The following is a 20,168-nucleotide window of genomic DNA, read 5'->3' on the forward strand; positions in this document are numbered from 1 at the left end:
GTATCCCTTTATCCCACCAACTATTAGGCTTATTTTGATATTTTGTGGTGTCAACATAATGTTAAAGCCTTTAACATATAGAGAACCTTAACATATGAAGAAGTTGATAAAGATGATCAAAGAAAAAAAGTACTGAGTAGGCCTAATACTAATAAATGACGTACTTAGTATGTTATAATAGAGGTGTTACTGAAAATGAAACGCCCAATGAAAGATGAGAAATCATTTTATATGGGCTGAGATGAGTTACGTTACAACTGAGAGAAAGGTAGTGATGTCTGTATCACTGAAAAAAAAAGAAGTTATTTCCCGCTGACGTCAGCGGAATTCGTAGCCAACCAATGAGTACTGAGTATCAATGCGCACCAATTTTTTTCGGAGACACTGACTTCAGGAGGAGAATACTAAAAAGTTACCTAGGGCATTCTAGCTGAAGGAGAATCCGACCAGTGAGTGAGTAGAAACCGTGTGCTCTTCGCTGCTGCTGAGTAATTAGGTCCCCTGACAGTTCATTTAGAGTCCAGACTATACAGAACCCAATAGACTGATGCCCTGAGGACACTTTACAATCTCATCGAATTTTCTTTGGCCATTGACAGTATGGATGATTACTATTCAACATTACATGAAACAAATGACGGACTATATATGTCAACATCACGTAAATTGCATTTATGTCATTTATGGTATGTAGATGAGCAATATAATTTTAATGCAGATTCGTGCGTTAAGCCTTTCAAGAAAAACGAGCAGTTGCATAACGTAGGCGTAAAAAAAAAACTTGTGTTGCAATGCAGGGAGGGATGCAATATCAAGGATTTACTTTATAGAAAATGCTATAGGAGTACAAACAATAGCAGGTTTTTATTCATGTTTTGTCTCCATCTTGCGGTGGAGATGTGCGATAACAGTTATAATTGAACTTGGTTATGTGGTCTCTTTGATAAGAAAGGCACATATTTTGCCTGAGACCAATAATATTAGACAGCGAGTCTTATTAGGAACCCCAAAAACTCACGAGTGAATTGTCAGCTCAAAGTTAAATGAACTGTCATTTCGACTGCATAGGGAATCCCTGTTTAATGTGTTTGTCCCCATCCAATTACTGAGTAGCTTGAGAGGTTTTCCATGGTGACTCATTCAGGTGGGCGAGGGGAAAGCAGGGGAGACGGAAAAAAAAGAAAAAAAGGGGGGGGGGGGGGATTCCAGCAGCAGTAGAGCTGGCTCTGTCTAAACTCATGTTTCATTGAAATGGAGGGAGTGGAGCTGAATGAGGTAAGGACTCGGTTGCGTCAGCAGAGTTTTCCTTTCTTTCTTGAAAATAAGCGAAGCAGATTTTATCTGTAATCATCTTAAATAATGAAAGGGAAAGGCTAGGAAACATGTCACAATCTGTAACATTTCATACCTTTATTCGTTCCCAAACAACTCTACAGAAACCAACTAAACAGTGGAAGAATTCTGTGCTTCATGAAGCCGATGAAACGAAGCTCACTGATGGTTTTCTTACAAATTAAAGTCTACGTATAAATGTACACTCTTTACTGTTTTTATAATCAGTTTGTGTATAATCTCTAGGTGCATGTTATTTCTGATATTTATAAAAATTGCTTGTCTTCCTTATCATATCCTTTCGGATGAAATCCATCTGTCAACCCCATCCCCAGCTACCTGGTGTTACAGCCATTTTTATGATTCAATCATTTTATGATAGATGATCTATATTCTTGTAGTTTGTCGCTCATGCATGTTGTTAGCAACATTAAGGTCAGGGTTTTATTGCCAGGGAGTGCATTAAAAAGGTTTGCTATGAAATGTAAATAGTTTTGAATAAAAGCGAAATATATAAAGTAAAATAGGTGACATTTTTCCAGAATATCATTTTGAATATGTCCTTTACAGTGGATACAATGAACATGATATCATGGTGTGAGGTGTTAATGTCTAAATGAAGAGTTGCAGTATAAATAACAAATAATTCCAAATCTTTCATGCTAAAGCTTTATTGTTAGTTTACATGAGTAAAACATAGTCCATAGCATTAGTATAGCAGATGAAATCAGAAGTATATTGCGATTAATACTGTGTTAATTAAGTTACACAATGCATATGTAATTTAAATTCATGTGTAATTTCAAAGAATCTTTTACAATTTCTTTTAAATTTCAATAGACCTTTATTATATTTCATAGCTCTCACTTTCTCACACTCTCAGAATTTTGCGTACGCTCGAGAAAACTTTCGCACATAGGCTATACTTGAAAATCTGAGCATGTGAAAGATTATTTTCCCCACGCATTAATGTTTTCTGTTTATGTAAGTCATATTTTCACTTGAGCTTGCGAAATCTTCGCGCATTAAAAAAATTATAATAATATATAAAAATATCCCTATTTTAACAATCCAGTGTTGGCAGGTAAGAATATGATTGTTTTGTAAAGAAAATCTAAAATTTTTGAAAATATTACTCATGAAAGCAAAGCAACACACCAAAATGGTACAGGGAACCCTTTCCAATCCATCCTTTCTCTTTCTCCTCTGTCTTTTCTCTCTCGTTCCCCCGTGGCAATCAGTTATCCGTTACACCACGTTGATTTCCAGCTGATTGGTGACCTGCCTCAGTGCAGCGCAGTCCAGACACCCTATCAGCACCTTCTTCCCAGGAGTCTGAGGGGTGATGGTTTCAGTGTATTGCACTGAGCCACCAGGTAGAATCTGCCTGCAAGTGGAAATGGATATAGTGTATTTGTATGCAGAAACACACACAGACACTCATTCTTGTACCTCTGTCTTTGTGAGGATATTCAATGACACAACCCTGTTGAGCTGGTTATGCTGGTCCTTAGTTGTTCATGAGCTGGTTTAAGCTGGTCCTGAGCTAAAGCTAGTTGCTTAGGACCAGCACTTGACCAGCTTAAACCAGCTCATGACCATCTAAGGACCAGCATAAACCAGCTCAAATCAGCTGCCATGCTTCAAATCATACCTAACCAGCATATGCTGGGTTTTTTTTTTCCAACAGGGAATGCTATCTCTAGCTCCTTACCCTAACCATCACAACTAAATGCCTAACCCAAACCCTTACCCAAACATACCCTTAACCTAATTATATCATTGACCCAACAACCAAGTCTTGACCCCTAAACAGGCTTTTAAAGGGCTCTCAGAAAGCAAGAACCAGTCAAAATGTCCTCACTTTACTCTCTTGGTCCTCACTCCAATGATCTAAAACTCAAACTGGTCCTCAGAAAGATAGTACATCCTTTCTGTAGATTTATAGATGTCTTGCAGCATTACAATACTGTGTTTAATTGTGTTTAGTCATCTAATTAATGTCATCTAATTAAGTAATGTCTGGATAATGTAAAAATAACAGTGATGGGTTATTCCATCTTACTCATATGATTTCATTCTGGTCGTTATCAGACCAGGTGCATCAAGGCGGAGCTGAACATTTTTCAGGATGAAATTATGGGGATTTCGGAATGAGATGATGACCAACAGATCCTTGCCAACCCGGGGTGTTCCAGTCACCTGTAGTTGAATTATAATGACAACTGTTAACATAAGGGATGAAACATATGACACGTGTTCCTCTACAGTTTGTAATAGAGGACATATACCTTTATTGTGAGTTCAGGAGGACGGAGAGTGACAACTCTCATTGTCGAAAGGGACATGCCAGTTTCCTCAATGCGCCCGTTCACCACAAAGAGCAAGTTGGCCTGGTCCACCAGGTAGGGCATATAGTCCACAGCTTGAACATCTACCATCAGATTTGTGGCTGTGAAATGATTGAAATGATTTTAGTTTTAAAATGCATGTGCCCTAAACTTACAACAGACTTGAAAAGCCTGACTCACTGTTCCATGGTTTCACTATTGCTGTTTTGTTTTCAAGCTTAAAGGTCATGCTGGTGACACCCGTGTAATACATGGCAGAGCCAGTGAGGGTGGCACTGACGGTGCAGGTTTGGCTGGTCTGGTTCTTTATGTTCATTGTCAGCTTGAAGTTGTCACCAATTTTGATGGTGTCAGCCTGGATCTCGATGTTCACACCTGCTTCAGCGACTGGCAAGTAATCCCTGGTAGGAACGCCACGACGCTCTGCATTCTGCATGGTCTGCTTATCCTTGTCACTGCCTGGAGTCAGGAAAAAGGTTGAAAGATTTCACAGGGAATGTGGACCAGTATGCCCCATATCCAGGTGTTTTTGGACCAAATTAAATTTACCTTCTGGATATTTATAGGTAGAAGTGATATCCTCATATGCGTTACTGTTCACCCTTTTGGTGACAAGGAGCTTTCCCACATATGCGGTGTCCACAGAGATGACCTTTGAATTTCCATATTTGTCAGATTGACGGTAAATCACATCACTGTTCAGCTGGAGACAGAAGAAAGTGTTTATCCATTTTGTGAATGCTGAGATTTTAAGATCTTGGAAATTAAAGAAGAGGTTAGTAAATCTAAAGGTAAAAACATCAAAGAGTATTGACATGTTTCTTACCTCTGCAAAGACAAACTTTGCATCAAATGGATAGCTGAGCTCTCCCTCTTTGATGGCATTGACAGATGTTGGGCCACATCGATAAAGACCTAAATGAGAGAAGGAAAATAACTTTTTATTTGTTTTATATAGCATAACAGGTATTAAATAATTTATATTATTACCATGATGAATATATGAACACTACCATGAAATACCATGGTATTTTTTTTAACTGCCATGTATGTATATCATCTATCATGTTTAAAGTGTTATCATCTGATTCCATCACTGCACTATGGTACCACCACTACATGTCCATAAGTTTCCACATGGAATACTACAGGTTATTATAGGTTACACTGTGTTTCAAAAGCATAAGGTCAGAGCAGATACTAATGGAACAGAGAACCTCAGACATCCCTTAAATCTCCAAGCAGATGGAGGGTCTACAGTATATGCAGGCCTTTAAAAGACTAGCATATAGGATATTAGCTCCATTTAAGGAGCTAAAATATTTAGTTACCACAATTTGTACATAAATTCATTTTAAAATCATCAAAAATAACTGAAATATAAAATGAAAACTTGTACTAAAGGTTCTAATAAAATAATAATAAAAAACACAGCTGCAAACAGCAATTAACAGGGTTCAAGTGTTTTAAGGCACATGCTTAAAAAGGTATTCCCCCAGTTTCACAGACAAGGCTTAAGCTAGTCCTAGACTAAAGTGTATGTTATATTTCATAAGTTATATCTTAAAATATGTCACTGCCATTGTTTTGTCTCAAGATGCACGCCAGTAATGTTTTTTTCTAGTGTACATTTATAAAAGTTACTAAAATATCCTAATTGAACTAAGGCCTAATCCTGGCTTAGGCTAAGCCCTGACTGTGAAACCGGGCCATTATGTTTTATTTAGCAAGCCTGTAACTATGTTTTAAAGCTTTCTAACAGTTATCGAGGTGAGCCAAAAACCAAGGACTAGTTCACAAAAATAAGTTTTTGAAACAATCCCTGAACATTTAACAACTGATTAAATTGACAGCGTTGGTCCTAGAGTTGCTCTGAGTGAGGAGTTCTACCATAACTTAGAATGTTGTGGGCATGTGCGAAAAATCACATGATATACAATCCTTTATGCATGTGAAAAAAGCTAAGGTGCCCCCCTCGAATTTTTCACAGGCCTCTAGGGCCGTGAGTCAAACAGGCTCAGCGAGTGTCATTCTTATCGGCCTCTGTCAGTAGCCGTGTTTTTCGAGAAACGTGAATATCCTCATAGATAATCGCTTGGACAAAGACATTGCATGCCAGTTTTCAAGTCAATCGGACTGATTGGACTTATTTTATAGCACCCCCAAGTGGCCAGTTGCCGTATCCTTTTTCACGTGACCACAGACCAAGCCCAAATGTGTACCGAGTTTGGTGAAATGAACTCATTCCATTCAAGAGGGACAGCCATTTTAGTAAAAGTGGCCACGCCCACTTCGAATGTTTTGGCATCCCGTCATGGACGTGAATCAAATTTTTTCCCAATAATTATTGACAATCAGACACCAGAAAATCTTTCTGCTTTGGTTTGATTCCGATCTGGCGAAATACCTAGGACTAAAATACTTAGGACTTCAACATTCCGCCTTGAGCCATTGATTCCAATGATATAAGACACTTGAGCCTGCAACGAATGGTTTAGGAGTTATGAGCCATTATGTATTTTTGATCACTGTAGCGCCACTTTCAGGCCGATTGGGGCAAGCCTTGGTGACGTTGTAGATAGAATAAATAGAATAGCTGAATAGCAGAATAAATAGAATAGCAGTAGAATAGCTAGCTGGGCAGAAATTTTGTTTTTTAATGACTGATGAACAGGTCATATTTGTTATGTCATTTTTCTTACAATAACTTAGTTAACAGCATTGAAAGGTTAACCCTGACAGATATACTCAGCATTAAAATTTGTGCCTTTATTGCCTAATGTGCAAAGTAATGGGATCCCAATTTTCTAATCTTTTCATGGATAGTGCCTCCTTAATTTATCAGTTAAGTTTAAAGGAAAGCCTATGTGTGTAGAGGATGTTGAGGATCATACCATCACTGATCTCCTGAGGAGTGCAGTCGACCACTTGCCAGCCAGAGAATTTTTCAGGCAGATCCAGCCTCTTCATGTACACCTCATTCCAGCAGTGGTAGTTCCTGTGAAACACAGTGACATTGTTGCTTAACAACATTGAACCATCATCAGGGCCGTCCCAAGCATGTGGCAGGGTCCAATGTGAGTTAGAGTTAGCCGGGCCCCTATCGGCTGGTCCATTCACGTTCGCCACAGGGTCTGGTGCGGACAGACCCGACCATCATTACCTATCAGACTGTATCTCACCAGACTGAATCTCTAGTTCGGCTTCGGTCCACTTTCCCATCTTCATCCAGCACAATATCTGTCTTCAGGTTGCCCGTGTTGTCGTGAGCTGAGCAGTAATTGGTGATGACCCGTGCAGGGATCCCGAGACAGCGCATAACTGGGTGGGACCATCACAGTGTCAGTCTTTTTTGCAAGGGTCTAAATAACATAAATTTAAGAACTAACAAAAAAAAAAAACATCCAATGGCCCTACTTACAAGTGTTCAGCACCCCGGCAAACACCCAGCACTGAGCGAAGCACACAGGCACACAACTCTCTCTGGCATATTTTAGCAGGATTTCAGGACTTCCTGTCCAGGCAGTGGGTGCGGTGCCAATGGAGTAATCACCACTCCAGTTGCCAACCAGGACACCATCATCGTCCTGGGAGTTCATCTGAAAATATACCACCAAAAAGCCTAAGTATACATGCCATGTGAATTCATATAAGACCAGCTGCTTAGGAAGTATGTCAGAAAAAAAAAAAAAAAATTATTACAATAGTTTATCCTACAATGCCCAGCCCGAAGAAAAGTTGCTGTTTGGATTTAAATGGGCAAATACTTAAGAGTCCATGACTGGATCATTATTACAGTGATTATTATGCTTATAGCATGTTGTATGTTCGGCAACAGTTCTTCTAACCCTAATTGATGCAGTGTATAGCTTTTAATTGACTCTTGCATTGTCAATGGAAGTTCTTGACCAAAAATTGCACCTCTTGATGGAAAAAATAACATCACAAGAGGTGCATCAATTTTTGGTCAAGATCTTGTATTGACAATGCAAGAGTCAAGCACTCTGTAAAGTCTCCTCCAGCACATCCCAAAGACTTTCAATGAATTTAAGGTATGGACTCAGAGGTGCCAATTCATGTGTGAAAATGATTCTTTATGCTCCCTCCCAAACATTCTTTCACAATTTGAGCCTGATGAATCTGGGCTTTGTCATCCTGGAATATGGCCATGATACATCTTCCTACATGGTTGTTTAAGAAATGAAAAGCTACACACTCCATCCATTAGGGTTAAAAGAACTGTTCCCAAACATATAACATGCTAGAAAAATATTAATCACAGCAATAATGATCCAATCACAGACTCTTAAGTATTTGCCTATGTAAACCACATATAACCAATATTTGTTATATATGCAATGTTTTTCTAATCCACCAAAAGTGCAACTGAACTCGATAGTCAGTGATCACCAAGCTTTTCTGACATTTTGATAATAACTCCTGCTTTTTTGTTTTTCTTTGTCAGTTTGAACCATACCAGAGCTGATCCTTGCCGAACAACTTCAATGGCATTTCCACGGTACAGTATTGGTACTTTCCCAGCATCCAGAGCCAAAAGACAGGCATCCAGAACCCCCTCTTCAAACTATAGGAAAACACATAGTTCAATGAACGTGTCAGTTTGAATAGTCCACCGTAAGCAGAAGACTGTTTGTTCTCTTTGTGAACAAACATCTCCAGAAAACTGCCAACCTGCCCAAAGTTCCATGAACGGGTGGTTATGTTGTTGAATTCTCCATTGTAGATGACTCCCACATCATTCATCACATACTCTTGTCTGTCGGTTTCTCTGGGCATGTACACCTGATCCGCTGTGTTGCAACATATACAAAATACATGCATTATGTTTGTTGCCATCTATAAAGGTGACATCAGAGCACATACAAAGTGTTGTACTCGTACTTACCGGGGTCCCAAGGATTGAAAAGCACATAGAAATCGATGTCAGGGTTCCTCTGAGTGCGCTGTTTTCCAAAATCACTCACAATCACAACAAAGGTTCGAAAGCGGCCAATGATGCAGCTGGCATCTGGTGTTACGCCCACTGTCACATTATTGCCTCGTGTTTCCACCACACGACTCTTCCAGCCCCCAGAAAGTTTCTCTATTCCAATGGACAAAATGATGTAGGTGCCCTTGTGTACATCAGGTGAACTGCCTGTGAGGACAGATAAATGCTAGTAAAAAGGACCTGTTTTGCTTTTTTAAATTTTCAACTTTCAATTAGTGTGTAATGTTGCTGTTTGAGCATTAAAAAAGTCTGAAAAGTTACAAAAATCCATTCCAAAGGAAGCACTGTTTCTTGAGTTTTCTTCTGGGAATAAACACGTCACAATATTTCTCATATAAATTATACCTGCCCAAGGCATACGCAAAATAAAGAGTTAGTTAGCAGTGTTTTGAAACTCGCAGTTATGGTAAGGGGCGTGACATTTCCCGAACATGCTCGAAGCTCTTGACCAATCGCAACACACTTGACCAGCCGACCAATCAGAGCACATTGTGCTTTTCTGAAGGACGGGCTTCATAGAGACAGGAACTAAACAGAGTCACTGACAGACTGGGAAGAGAGGAGCTGCATCAATGTCAAATATAGGAAAAATAATGTTTTTTTGGACATTCAAGCATCAAAACCTATTCAAGTAGACCCCAAAACCAAAAAACAAGTCTTTGTAATAAGGTAAAATAAGGGCTTTTTAAAGGATAGTTCACCCACCAAAAATGAAAATTCTGTCATTTACTAGTTACAAACTCGTATGACTTTCTTTCATATGTGGAACAAAACTGACGTTTTAAAGTATGTTTAAAGCAGTTAAAGAACTGTTTTTGCTCATACAAAGAAAAGTCAGCAGGGTCCAAAACAACATTGGATACCATTGGCTTTGATTGTATGGACAAAAAAGATACTTAGTGTTTGGGCAAGCTGAGTTCAAATCTGGCTTAAGTCATTTCTAAATTAAATAAACAAAACAAAGAACAATGGTGCTCTCAGGATCACCTCCAGTAACAAGGACCCAAATCTCATGAGGACATCTTCCCAGAGGACAGCAGTTGAGCTGGCAATAATGAACACAAAACTAACATTGAGACATTGAATTAAACAGTGAGAGTTATATCCAGTCCATTAATGGCACTGTTTTTGTAAGTTCATGTTCCTCTCAAGCATTAAAAACATCACAGATGTAATTCCATCTTGTTATGTCTATTTCTGGTTCACGATTTCAAGCCAAGTCATTCAGGCCTATCCATTTCTTGTTGTCATTATTTTTCTCCTCCTCTGCTGTGTGGGCACCTCCACAGCTTTTGTCAGGCTCAGTACTAACTAGACACAATACTATGGATTGCCACGCTGTCTTTTCTTAAAGGGATAGTCCACCCCAAAATGAAAATTGTCATCACTTACTCAGCCTTTGAGTAGTTCCAAACCTGTATGATTTTCTTGTATGGAAAGTAAAAGAAGAAATGTCTCTATGTTTTTTGTCAATACAATGATCAATGGTTACCAAAACTGTTTGGTTAACAACATTATTCAAAATATCTTCTTTTATGTTCCGCAAAAGAAATAATGTCAGATGGGTTTGGAACGACATGAGATTATTGTTAAGTTTTGGGTGAACTATCATAGTGGCTCTCTGACGTCCTTTTATCCTACCATAGTACCATAGCGGAGAAATTTGGTGTTTCTCCAGTGCTTTCGGAAACAAACCTCCTGGAACTTGGATGTAGAGGATGGTTTACCAACCATAGCAAACAGAACTGTCCTTCAGATAAATTTCCAACAGACGCTCATGTCAATTCATAACTATTAAGTTTTTGTGGCTAATCTGTGTTAAAGGTGCCCTAGATTATGTTTTTAAAAGATGTAATATAAGTCTAAGGTGTCCCCTGAATGTGTCTGTGAAGTTTCAGATCAAAATACCCCATAGATTTTTTTTTATTAATTTTTTTAACTGCCTATTTTGGGGCATCATTATAAACGCGCCGATTTTATGCTGCGGTCCCTTTAAATCCCGTGCTCTCCGCCCACAGAGCTCGCGCTTGCCTTGAACAGTGCCTTAACAAAGTTTACACAGCTAATATAACCCTCAAAATGGATCTTTACAAAGTGTTCGTCATGCATGCGGCATGCATGCGTCGGATTATGTGAGTATTGTATACTGTTATATTGTTTACTTCTGATTTTGAATGAGTTTGCTAGTGCTCCGTGGCTAACGGCTAATGCTACTCTGTTGGAGAGATTTATAAAGAATTAAGTTGTGTTTATGCATTATACAGACTGCAAGTGTTTAAAAATGAAAATAGCGATGGCTCTCTTGTCTCCGTGAATACAGTAAGAAACGATGGTAACTTTAACCACATTTAACAGTACATTAGCAACATGCTAACGAAACATTTAGAAAGACAGTTTACAAATATCACTAAAAACATCATGTTATCATGGATCATGTCAGTTATTATTGCTCCATCTGCCATTTTTCGCTATAGTTCTTGCTTGCTTACCTAGTCTGATGATTTGGTTGTGCACATTCAGACGTTAATACTGGCTGCCCTTGTCTAATGCCTTTTATAATGTTGGAAACGTGGGCTGGCATATGCAAATATTGGGGGCGTACACCCTGACTGTTACGCAACAGTCGGTGTTATGTTGAGATTCGCCTGTTCTTCGGAGGTCTTTTAAACAAATGAGATTTATATAAAAAGGGGGAAACAATGGAGTTTGAGACTCACTGTATGTCATTTCCATGTACTGAACTCTTGTTATTTAAAGCTGCTGTAGGTAACTTTTGTAAAAAAAAATTTTTTACATATTTGTTAAACCTGAAGTCCTGACAGTAAATTGAGACAATAATTTGAAAAAATCAAGCTCCTCTAGCTCCTCCCAGGGCCTATTGCCTTTGCAAAATACACCGCTCCCGGTAGAAACAACCAATCAGAGCCAGGAGGAGTGTCTTAGCAGTGTCAATCATCAAGCTCGCGTGCGCGCTGATCTCACCCCTCCCATGCACAGCGCCAGCGCATACAGGCTTCAAGATTACCGGTGTGCCGCAGCTTTGCTTAGGGCGGAAAAACAATCCAAACTGCCAATTCCTCGAGTGGCACCTGCTCATAAAATAAAGACGGGTAAACGGAAAAAGACAGATGACGATGATAAAAAAGCCAAAAAGAAAGAATTAGATAGAGCCCGAAATAAAACGAGGGTAAATATCGGTGCGGCTTTTCCGAGGTGGAGGGAGCTACGTGACCTGAACGGATTAAAACCCGATGCAGAGTCAGACACATTTCTGCTTGACAAGTAAGTATCCCTGCTTGATTTGTTTAATTTTTTAAGAACTACACAACTAAGATAATTTCAAAACAGGACTGACAAATTATGTATGGCGTGGTTACTTGTAGATTTCAGGGTGGTCCTTTGCATATAACATCGTTTTATTTCGCCATAAGCAAAGCTGCGGCACACCGGTAATCTTGAATTTGACGCCTGTACACTGTGCATGAGAGGAGTGATCAGCGCGCACGCGAGCTTGATTGATTGACACTGCTAAGACACTCCTCCTGGCTCTGATTGGTTGTTTCTTACCGGGAGCGGTGTATTTCTGCAAATGGCAATAGGACCACTGGGAGGAGCCAGAGGAGCTTGATTTTTTCACAGATTATCTGTCTCATATTCTACTGTCAGGACATAATGTCAGGTTTAACAAATATTTAAAAAAGATTTTTTTACAAAAGTTACCTACAGCAGCTTTAACAATGCCAAGATAAATTCAATTTTTCATTCGAGGGCACCTTTAATTAGTGCTATCTCATTTATACGTTTTTGTACAAATTGCTTGTGCCCCACTGATGATTAAGTTTAGTGGTGCTTTCTAACTACAAATTTATATTTTTCTATTAGCAGCACATCCAAATTTTTAAGAAATTGCCAACAAGTTTGTTCATGACAGTTGGAAATTATATGATTTAAAAGATCTGCTCACCAATCAGGAACTCAATCTCCACATTGTCCTGCTGGTTATTGAAGGGTTTGTTAAAGCTGACGGTGATGAAGAATTCATTATTCCTGCGCGCAATGAGATTGGAGTTCTTGTAGTTGCTGGTGTTGTGGAGTCTCTTGTTGTCTGCTGCATGCATATCAACACCCAATACCGAGAGAGTTTGTGTTGCTGGAAAAAAAGACACAAAAAAAATTGTATGGTTTTTAAAGCATCCTTTCTCTAATCTTATTGATTAATGACAATGGATGAGCATCTACCCAAAAATTTAAAAAATTCTGTCATCATTTACTCACCCCCAAGTTGTTCCATGAGTTTCTTTCTACTGCTGAACACAAAAGGAGATATTTTGAAGAATATGGGTAACCAAACAGTTGATGGAAAAATACTATGGAAGTCAATGAGGCCCATCAACTGTTTGGTTACTGACATTCTTCAAAATATCTACTTTTGTGTTCAGCAGAAGAAAGAAACTCATATAGGTTTGGAACAACTTGAGGGTGAGTAAATGATGATAGAATTTTCATTTTTGGGTGAACTATCCCTTTAAGTTATGAAAAGGTTATTTGTGAATGTTCTCTGAATGTTCAAAACGTCCATTTTATTAAATGTTTTAAAAATGTTTACAAAAATGTTTGGTTATGCAAATGTTAAGGTAACATTCCATTTTATGATTCTGCAAAGATTATGGGAACGTTACTTTTGAATGTTCTCTGAACATTCTAAAACAAGTAGTAACATTTAAATATGTCAGACAAACATCTAACTGGTGTTTTAAAAAAAAAAAAAACATTCCATGATCGAAGTATAAATGTGACCCATGCTGGCAAAATGAGTCGAAATGCGCACAGGCTTAATTTTGGTAAGGTAGGTTTTGTAGCTGGTATACTGGTTTGAGCCGGTTTATGCTGGTCCTATGCTGGTCCATGCTGGTCCAATGCTGGTCCTAATGCTGGTCCAGGACCAGCATGGACCAGCATAGGACCAGCACTTGACCAGCATAAACCAGCTCAAACCAGCATACCAGCTTCAAAACCTACCTTACCAGCATATGCTGGTTTAGTGAAAAACTTAAATTTTGGTCGAAATTGAGGTTTTCACAAAAATGAGTTCATTAAGCCCTCATTTAGCGATTCCAATGCTCCAAATAGCAATTAAATATCTAAAAGTATCTTTATTTGTATTTTTTTCTGAGAGGAGTACCTTTCCTTTGACCATGAAAAATGCTTGCTTCTCGACTACTGGCGCTTCCCCTCAGCACAAGTTTATCATTGTAAAGTGCAGGATTCCAACTTCGTGAATATTCATAGCGAATTCTCGATGGCACGAATCTGAACCAATGAAATTATTAATTTTGAAACTCATGCTGATGTAAACAAATCAATCCTACTCGCGCTGACTGACAGATCCGAAGCCTGCGCACAGAGATGCCTTAGACAGCGCGCGATCCCAATATACACTACACAGAATTACAGTATTTCAAAAAATCTGTCTTGGCGAGTATTCTCGCAAACATTATCTGTTATGTTTTCTTAAGTGAACGTTTCGGTTAACTGTTGGGGAAAAACATCTGATTTGTAACATTATATTAGATCCGTATAGTAGGTCTTAATATATAGGCTGTCTGTTTCATTATTGATAGTCAAACAATTGTGGAATCATGGGTAAAAAAAGTTGAATATATATATATATTTTCCTATAGATATGGGGTTGGACTTGGTTTGTGCCAAATTTGTTGGGGATTTTAAGATATGGTTACTAGGTGACTTTGTTTTGGAACCTTCAGAAAACTTTAACTCGATTTTTCTCAAAATTGACTTTTGCTGACTCTATCGACTTCAAACAGGTGTAGCTCAGTAATTTTTTGTCGGATTCCAACAAATCATACATCATTTTGAAGGTTTTTAATAAGAGAATGTGAGAATAACAATAAATCAATTTTAATAAATTTTTAAAAATGTTCTCATTGCGACTCATTTTGCCAGCACGGGTCACAAATAATGTTTTTGTGCTAAAGCTTTGGGAACATTATTAAAGACCAGATAACTTTGAAGGGAAATTCTTTTAACATTACTGGAAGAATATTTGTTCATAACTTTGAGAGAACCTTGCCAGAACATTAGCCACGTTTATAGAACATTCATTGAACATTACACTAAATTACACTAAATGTGTAAGCATCCAAACGGATGATTCACATAGCAAAAATCTCAACTGAATATGAATGAATAAGAATATAAATAGAACTTTACTGGGTGCTCTTGGTGTCACAGAATCAAATGCTTCAAACTCAGGTAGACTAGACTCATCTGAGTTTGATCTATCAATGGCAATACGGCCATGTCCCCAGGACGAAGTAGGGTAGGGTTGGAGTGACATAATGTACACAAGATGTCTTGATGTTTGCCTGGAGGACAGAACATGTTAACGTTAGATTTTTTTTAAAAAAATGTGAAATATACAGAGATTTTATATTCCTGACATGGACATTTTGTGATTCTTCCCAGATGCAGAGGAAAGGACAAACAGTAGGTGTGTGCATGCGTCTACATGTGTGTTGAATGAACAAGACTTTATCTATTTCTTTCTGTCTTTCCCTGTGGGAAGATCGTGATGCAATATGGTGTTAGACTATTTTAGGAAAAGCTAACTCTCAGTGAAACTGTGAGAATCATAAAGCACTGATGAAATATCATTCTCAACTGAGCAACGCGGTAGCAGCAGCAAGGGCCTTCCTGTCACATTCTCCATCACAAAAACAGTTACTCATAACATTTGTCTAAATCCATTATCTACCATTCAAAAGTTTGAGGTCGGTAAGATTTTTTGAAAATGTTTTTGAAAGTCACCGTTGTGGCATTTATTAGATCCAAAATATAGTAAAAAAAAGAGTTATATTGTAAAATATTATTACAATTTAAAAGAACTGTTTTGAACTGTGAATATGTTGTGAAAATGTCATTTATTCATGTGATCAAATCTGAATTTTCAGCATCATTACTCCAGTCTTCAGTGTCACACCTTCAACAGTTTTTTTTTAATTGAAAAACAAACAAGCTCAGCCCAGCTGAGAAAAAGTAATGCAAAAGTAATGTAATGCATACTTACCATAAAAAGTAACACAATTAGTTACCTTTTTAGGGAGTTATGTATGGAAGCTTGTTTCCGCCACTAAATAAAAAAATACAAAATGTAATTGTTACTTTTAATCTCTCAATACTGACTTTATTTCTCAGAATTGCAAGGTTTAAACTCGCAATTGTGAGTTATAAAATCAGAATTGCGAGTTATTAACGTCAGAATTGCGAGATATAAAGTCAGAATTGCGAGATATAAAGTCAGAATTACGAGATATAAAGTCAGAATTGCGAGTTATAAAGTCAGAATTGTGAGTTATAAAGTCAGAATTGCGAGTTATAAAGTCAGAATTGCGCGTTATAAAGTCAGAATTGCGAGATATAAAGTCAGAATTGAGCGTTATAAAGTCAGAATTGCGAGATATAAACTCAGAATTGCACGTTATAAAGTCAGAATTGCGAGATATAAAGTCAGAATTGTGAGTTATGAAGTCAGAATTGTGATATAAAGTCAGAATTGTGAGATATAAAGTCAGAATTGTATGTTATAAAGTCAGAATTGCGAGATATAAAGTCAGAATTGTGAGTTATGAAGTCAGAATTGCGCGTTATAAAGTCAGAATTGCGAGATATAAAGTCAGAATTGTGAGTTATGAAGTCAGAATTGTGATATAAAGTCAGAATTGTGATATAAAGTCAGAATTGCGAGATATAAAGTCAGAATTGCGAGTTATAAAGTCAGAATTGCAAGATATAAAGTCAAAATTGTGATATAAAGTCAGAATTGTGAGATATGAAGTCAGAATTGCGCGTTATAAAGTCAGAATTGCGAGATATAAAGTCAGAATTGTGAGTTATGAAGTCAGAATTGTGATATAAAGTCAGAATTGTGATATAAAGTCAGAATTGCGAGATATAAAGTCAGAATTGCGAGTTATAAAGTCAGAATTGCAAGATATAAAGTCAAAATTGTGATATAAAGTCAGAATTGTGAGATATGAAGTCAGAATTGCGAGATATAAAGTCAGAATTGTGATATAATGTCAGAATTGCGAGATATAAAGTCAGAATTGCGAGTTATAAAGTCTGAATTGCGAGATATAAAGTCAGAATTGTGATATAATGTCAGAATTGCGAGATATAAAGTCAGAATTGTGATATAATGTCAGAATTGCGAGATATAAAGTCAGAATTGCGAGTTATAAAGTCTGAATTGTGAGATATAAAGTCAGAATTGTGATATAATGTCAGAATTGCGAGATATAAAGTCAGAATTGTGATATAATGTCAGAATTGCGAGATATAAAGTCAGAATTGCGAGTTATAAAGTCAGAATTGCAAGATATAAAGTCAGAATTGTGATATAAACTCAGAATTGCGAGATATAAAGTCAGAATTGTGATATAATGTCAGAATTGTGATATAAAGTCAGAATTGTGAGATATAAAGTCAGAATTGCGCGTTATAAAGTCAGAATTGCGAGATATAAAGTCAGAATTGTGAGTTATGAAGTCAGAATTGTGATATAAAGTCAGAATTGTGATATAAAGTCAGAATTGTGAGATATAAAGTCAGAATTGCGCGTTATAAAGTCAGAATTGCGAGATATAAAGTCAGAATTGTGAGTTATGAAGTCAGAATTGTGATATAAAGTCAGAATTGTGATATAAAGTCAGAATTGCGAGATATAAAGTCAGAATTGCGAGTTATAAAGTCAGAATTGCAAGATATAAAGTCAAAATTGTGATATAAAGTCAGAATTGTGAGATATGAAGTCAGAATTGCGAGATATAAAGTCAGAATTGTGATATAATGTCAGAATTGCGAGATATAAAGTCAGAATTGCGAGTTATAAAGTCTGAATTGCGAGATATAAAGTCAGAATTGTGATATAATGTCAGAATTGCGAGATATAAAGTCAGAATTGTGATATAATGTCAGAATTGCGAGATATAAAGTCAGAATTGCGAGTTATAAAGTCTGAATTGCGAGATATAAAGTCAGAATTGTGATATAATGTCAGAATTGCGAGATATAAAGTCAGAATTGTGATATAATGTCAGAATTGCGAGATATAAAGTCAGAATTGCGAGTTATAAAGTCAGAATTGCAAGATATAAAGTCAGAATTGTGATATAAACTCAGAATTGCGAGATATAAAGTCAGAATTGTGATATAAAGTCAGAATTGCGAGTTATAAAGTCAGAATTGCGAGATATAAAGTCAGAATTGTGATATAAAGTCAGAATTGCAAGATATAAAGTCAGAATTGCGAGTTATAAAGTCAGAATTGTGATATAAAGTCAGAATTGCGAGATATAAAGTCAGAATTGCGAGTTATAAAGTCAGAATTGCGAGTTATAAAGTCAGAATTGTGATATAAAGTCAGAATTGCGAGATATAAAGTCAGAATTGCGAGTTATAAAGTCAGAATTGCGAGTTATAAAGTCAGAATTGTGTGTTATAAAGTCAGAATTGCAAGTTATAAAGTCAGAATTGCGAGATATAAAGTCAGAATTGCGAGTTATAAAGTCAGAATTGCGAGTTATAAAGTCAGAATTGTGTGATATAAAGTCAGAATTGCAAGTTATAAAGTCAGAATTGCGAGTTATAAAATCAGAATTGCGAGTTATAAAGTCAGAATTGCGAGTTATAAAGTCAGAATTGCGAGATATAAAATCAGAATTGCGAGTTATTAAGTCAGAATTGCGAGATATAAAGTCAGAATTGTGATATAAAGTCAGAATTGCGAGTTATAAAGTCAGAATTGCAAGATATAAAGTCAGAATTGCGAGATATAAACTCGCAATTGCATCTTATAAAGTAAGAATTGTAAGACAAAAAGTCGCAATACCTTTTTTATTTTTTATTTCATGGCATAAACAAGCTTCCATAGTAATGCAATATTGTAACACATTATTTTTAAAAGTAACTTTCCCCAACTCTGGTAACATTTTTGCTTAATAGCAATTACTTTTGCTCAAATGTTAAGTCATGTGTGTCAAAGTGGGAGCAATGAGGGGGAAAAAAATCTCTACAAGCTCAAAAACTGAAATAAATCACTGATGAATTTGATGAACATTACAAAATATCTATTTTAATATGCATGTGCTACATAAAACCCTGATACGGTAACACTGAATGCGGGTAGATACAAATAAAGATGCACAGCAGAAATCTCATAAAGGTGAACCTTGGCAAAATAACGGTGACCATCTGGTAAACATTTCATTGTATAACAGTTTTAAATGTGCACTTGAATTTATTAAGGCCAGAGAAATATGCAGAAATTAGTTAAAAACTACAGAGTTAAAAATGTAATGTCAAATTATTAATAACTGAAAGCAAAGTTCAGAAACTTTAAATTCAGAGTTAAGAGTCATTAAAAGCGTTGGACTCACGGTCTGTGTAGAAGAGTAGATGGGTCTGCTGAGGAGGCTCCAGGCAGATGTACCAGTGAAGAGCTTCATGCTGATTAATAAAGGCTCAGGACTTCCTCTTCCACTGGAGAAAAATACTTCCATGGAACCAGATCGTCCAAAGTCAAGATGATCCCAAGATCAGGTCAGTCTGATAAACAACTCTGTGACCCTGCTTCTGACTCTTGATGACAGACAATAGCATACTGTCGATAACATATACATGACAAATTAAAATATGCAAAATAAAATAATTTAATTTAAGCATATAGTTATTACAATGAAATTATGAAACGAAAAGTTGATTCTGTGTTAATTTGATCTAATATTTGAGTTTTTTAAAATGTTGTAGATTTAAGTAGCAAATGAGAATCACTAAAATTATTGAATACATTTTGAGACAGGCCTTGTTAATGATTTTCAGTTTTGTTCAAGTTAATTTAAGCAACAGTTTTTCAATAATGGAAGAATATGTAAAAGTATTGTATTTGGGGTAAAAGAGCCCCAGCTTTTGGGGCTAAAGGCACAATAATTAACATGATAATAAACAGCTGACTGAATTTTCCATTAGTTGACATGACATGGTTAGATTCAGATGGTAAATATCATACACAGATCAGGCATAACATTATGAGCACTGACAGGTGAAGTGAATAACACTGATTATCTCTTCATCACGGAACCTGTTAGTGGGTGGGATATATTAGGCAGGAAGTGAATGTTCTGTCCTCAAAGTTGATGTGTTAGAAGCAGGACAAATGGGCAAGCGTGAGGATTTGAGCGAATTTGACAAGGACCAAATTGCGATGGCTTGACGACTGGGTCAGAGCATCTCCAAAACTGCAGCTCTTGTGGGGTGTTCCCGGTCTGCAGTGGTCAGAATCTATCAAAAGTGGTCCAAGGAAGGAACAGTGGTGAACCGGAGACAGGGTCATGGATGGCCAAGACTCATTGATGCACTTGGGGAGCAAAGGCTGGCCCGTGTGGTCCGATCCAGCA

At 37.1% G+C, this 20,168-nt stretch overlaps 1 protein-coding gene across 1 annotated transcript; it reads right to left on the reverse strand.

Moving 5' to 3' along the window:
- Positions 1–1,987: 1,987 nt before the first annotated feature.
- Positions 1,988–19,374, reverse strand: LOC125258119 (coagulation factor XIII A chain-like). Its single transcript, XM_048174962.1, has 15 exons — positions 19,152–19,374; positions 14,926–15,080; positions 12,659–12,844; positions 8,590–8,841; positions 8,376–8,494; positions 8,161–8,268; positions 7,105–7,282; positions 6,866–7,004; positions 6,578–6,681; positions 4,510–4,598; positions 4,233–4,386; positions 3,864–4,142; positions 3,624–3,784; positions 3,398–3,534; positions 1,988–2,719 (listed from the first exon to the last, which is right to left on the reverse strand). The coding sequence occupies exons 2-15, from the start codon at positions 15,050–15,052 to the stop codon at positions 2,581–2,583; spliced, it is 2,172 nt and encodes a 723-aa protein (XP_048030919.1). The 5' UTR covers positions 15,053–15,080; positions 19,152–19,374; the 3' UTR covers positions 1,988–2,580.
- Positions 19,375–20,168: the final 794 nt, after the last annotated feature.

Source organism: Megalobrama amblycephala, linkage group LG22 (assembly GCF_018812025.1).
Source record: "Megalobrama amblycephala isolate DHTTF-2021 linkage group LG22, ASM1881202v1, whole genome shotgun sequence".
Lineage (NCBI taxonomy): Eukaryota > Metazoa > Chordata > Actinopteri > Cypriniformes > Xenocyprididae > Megalobrama > Megalobrama amblycephala.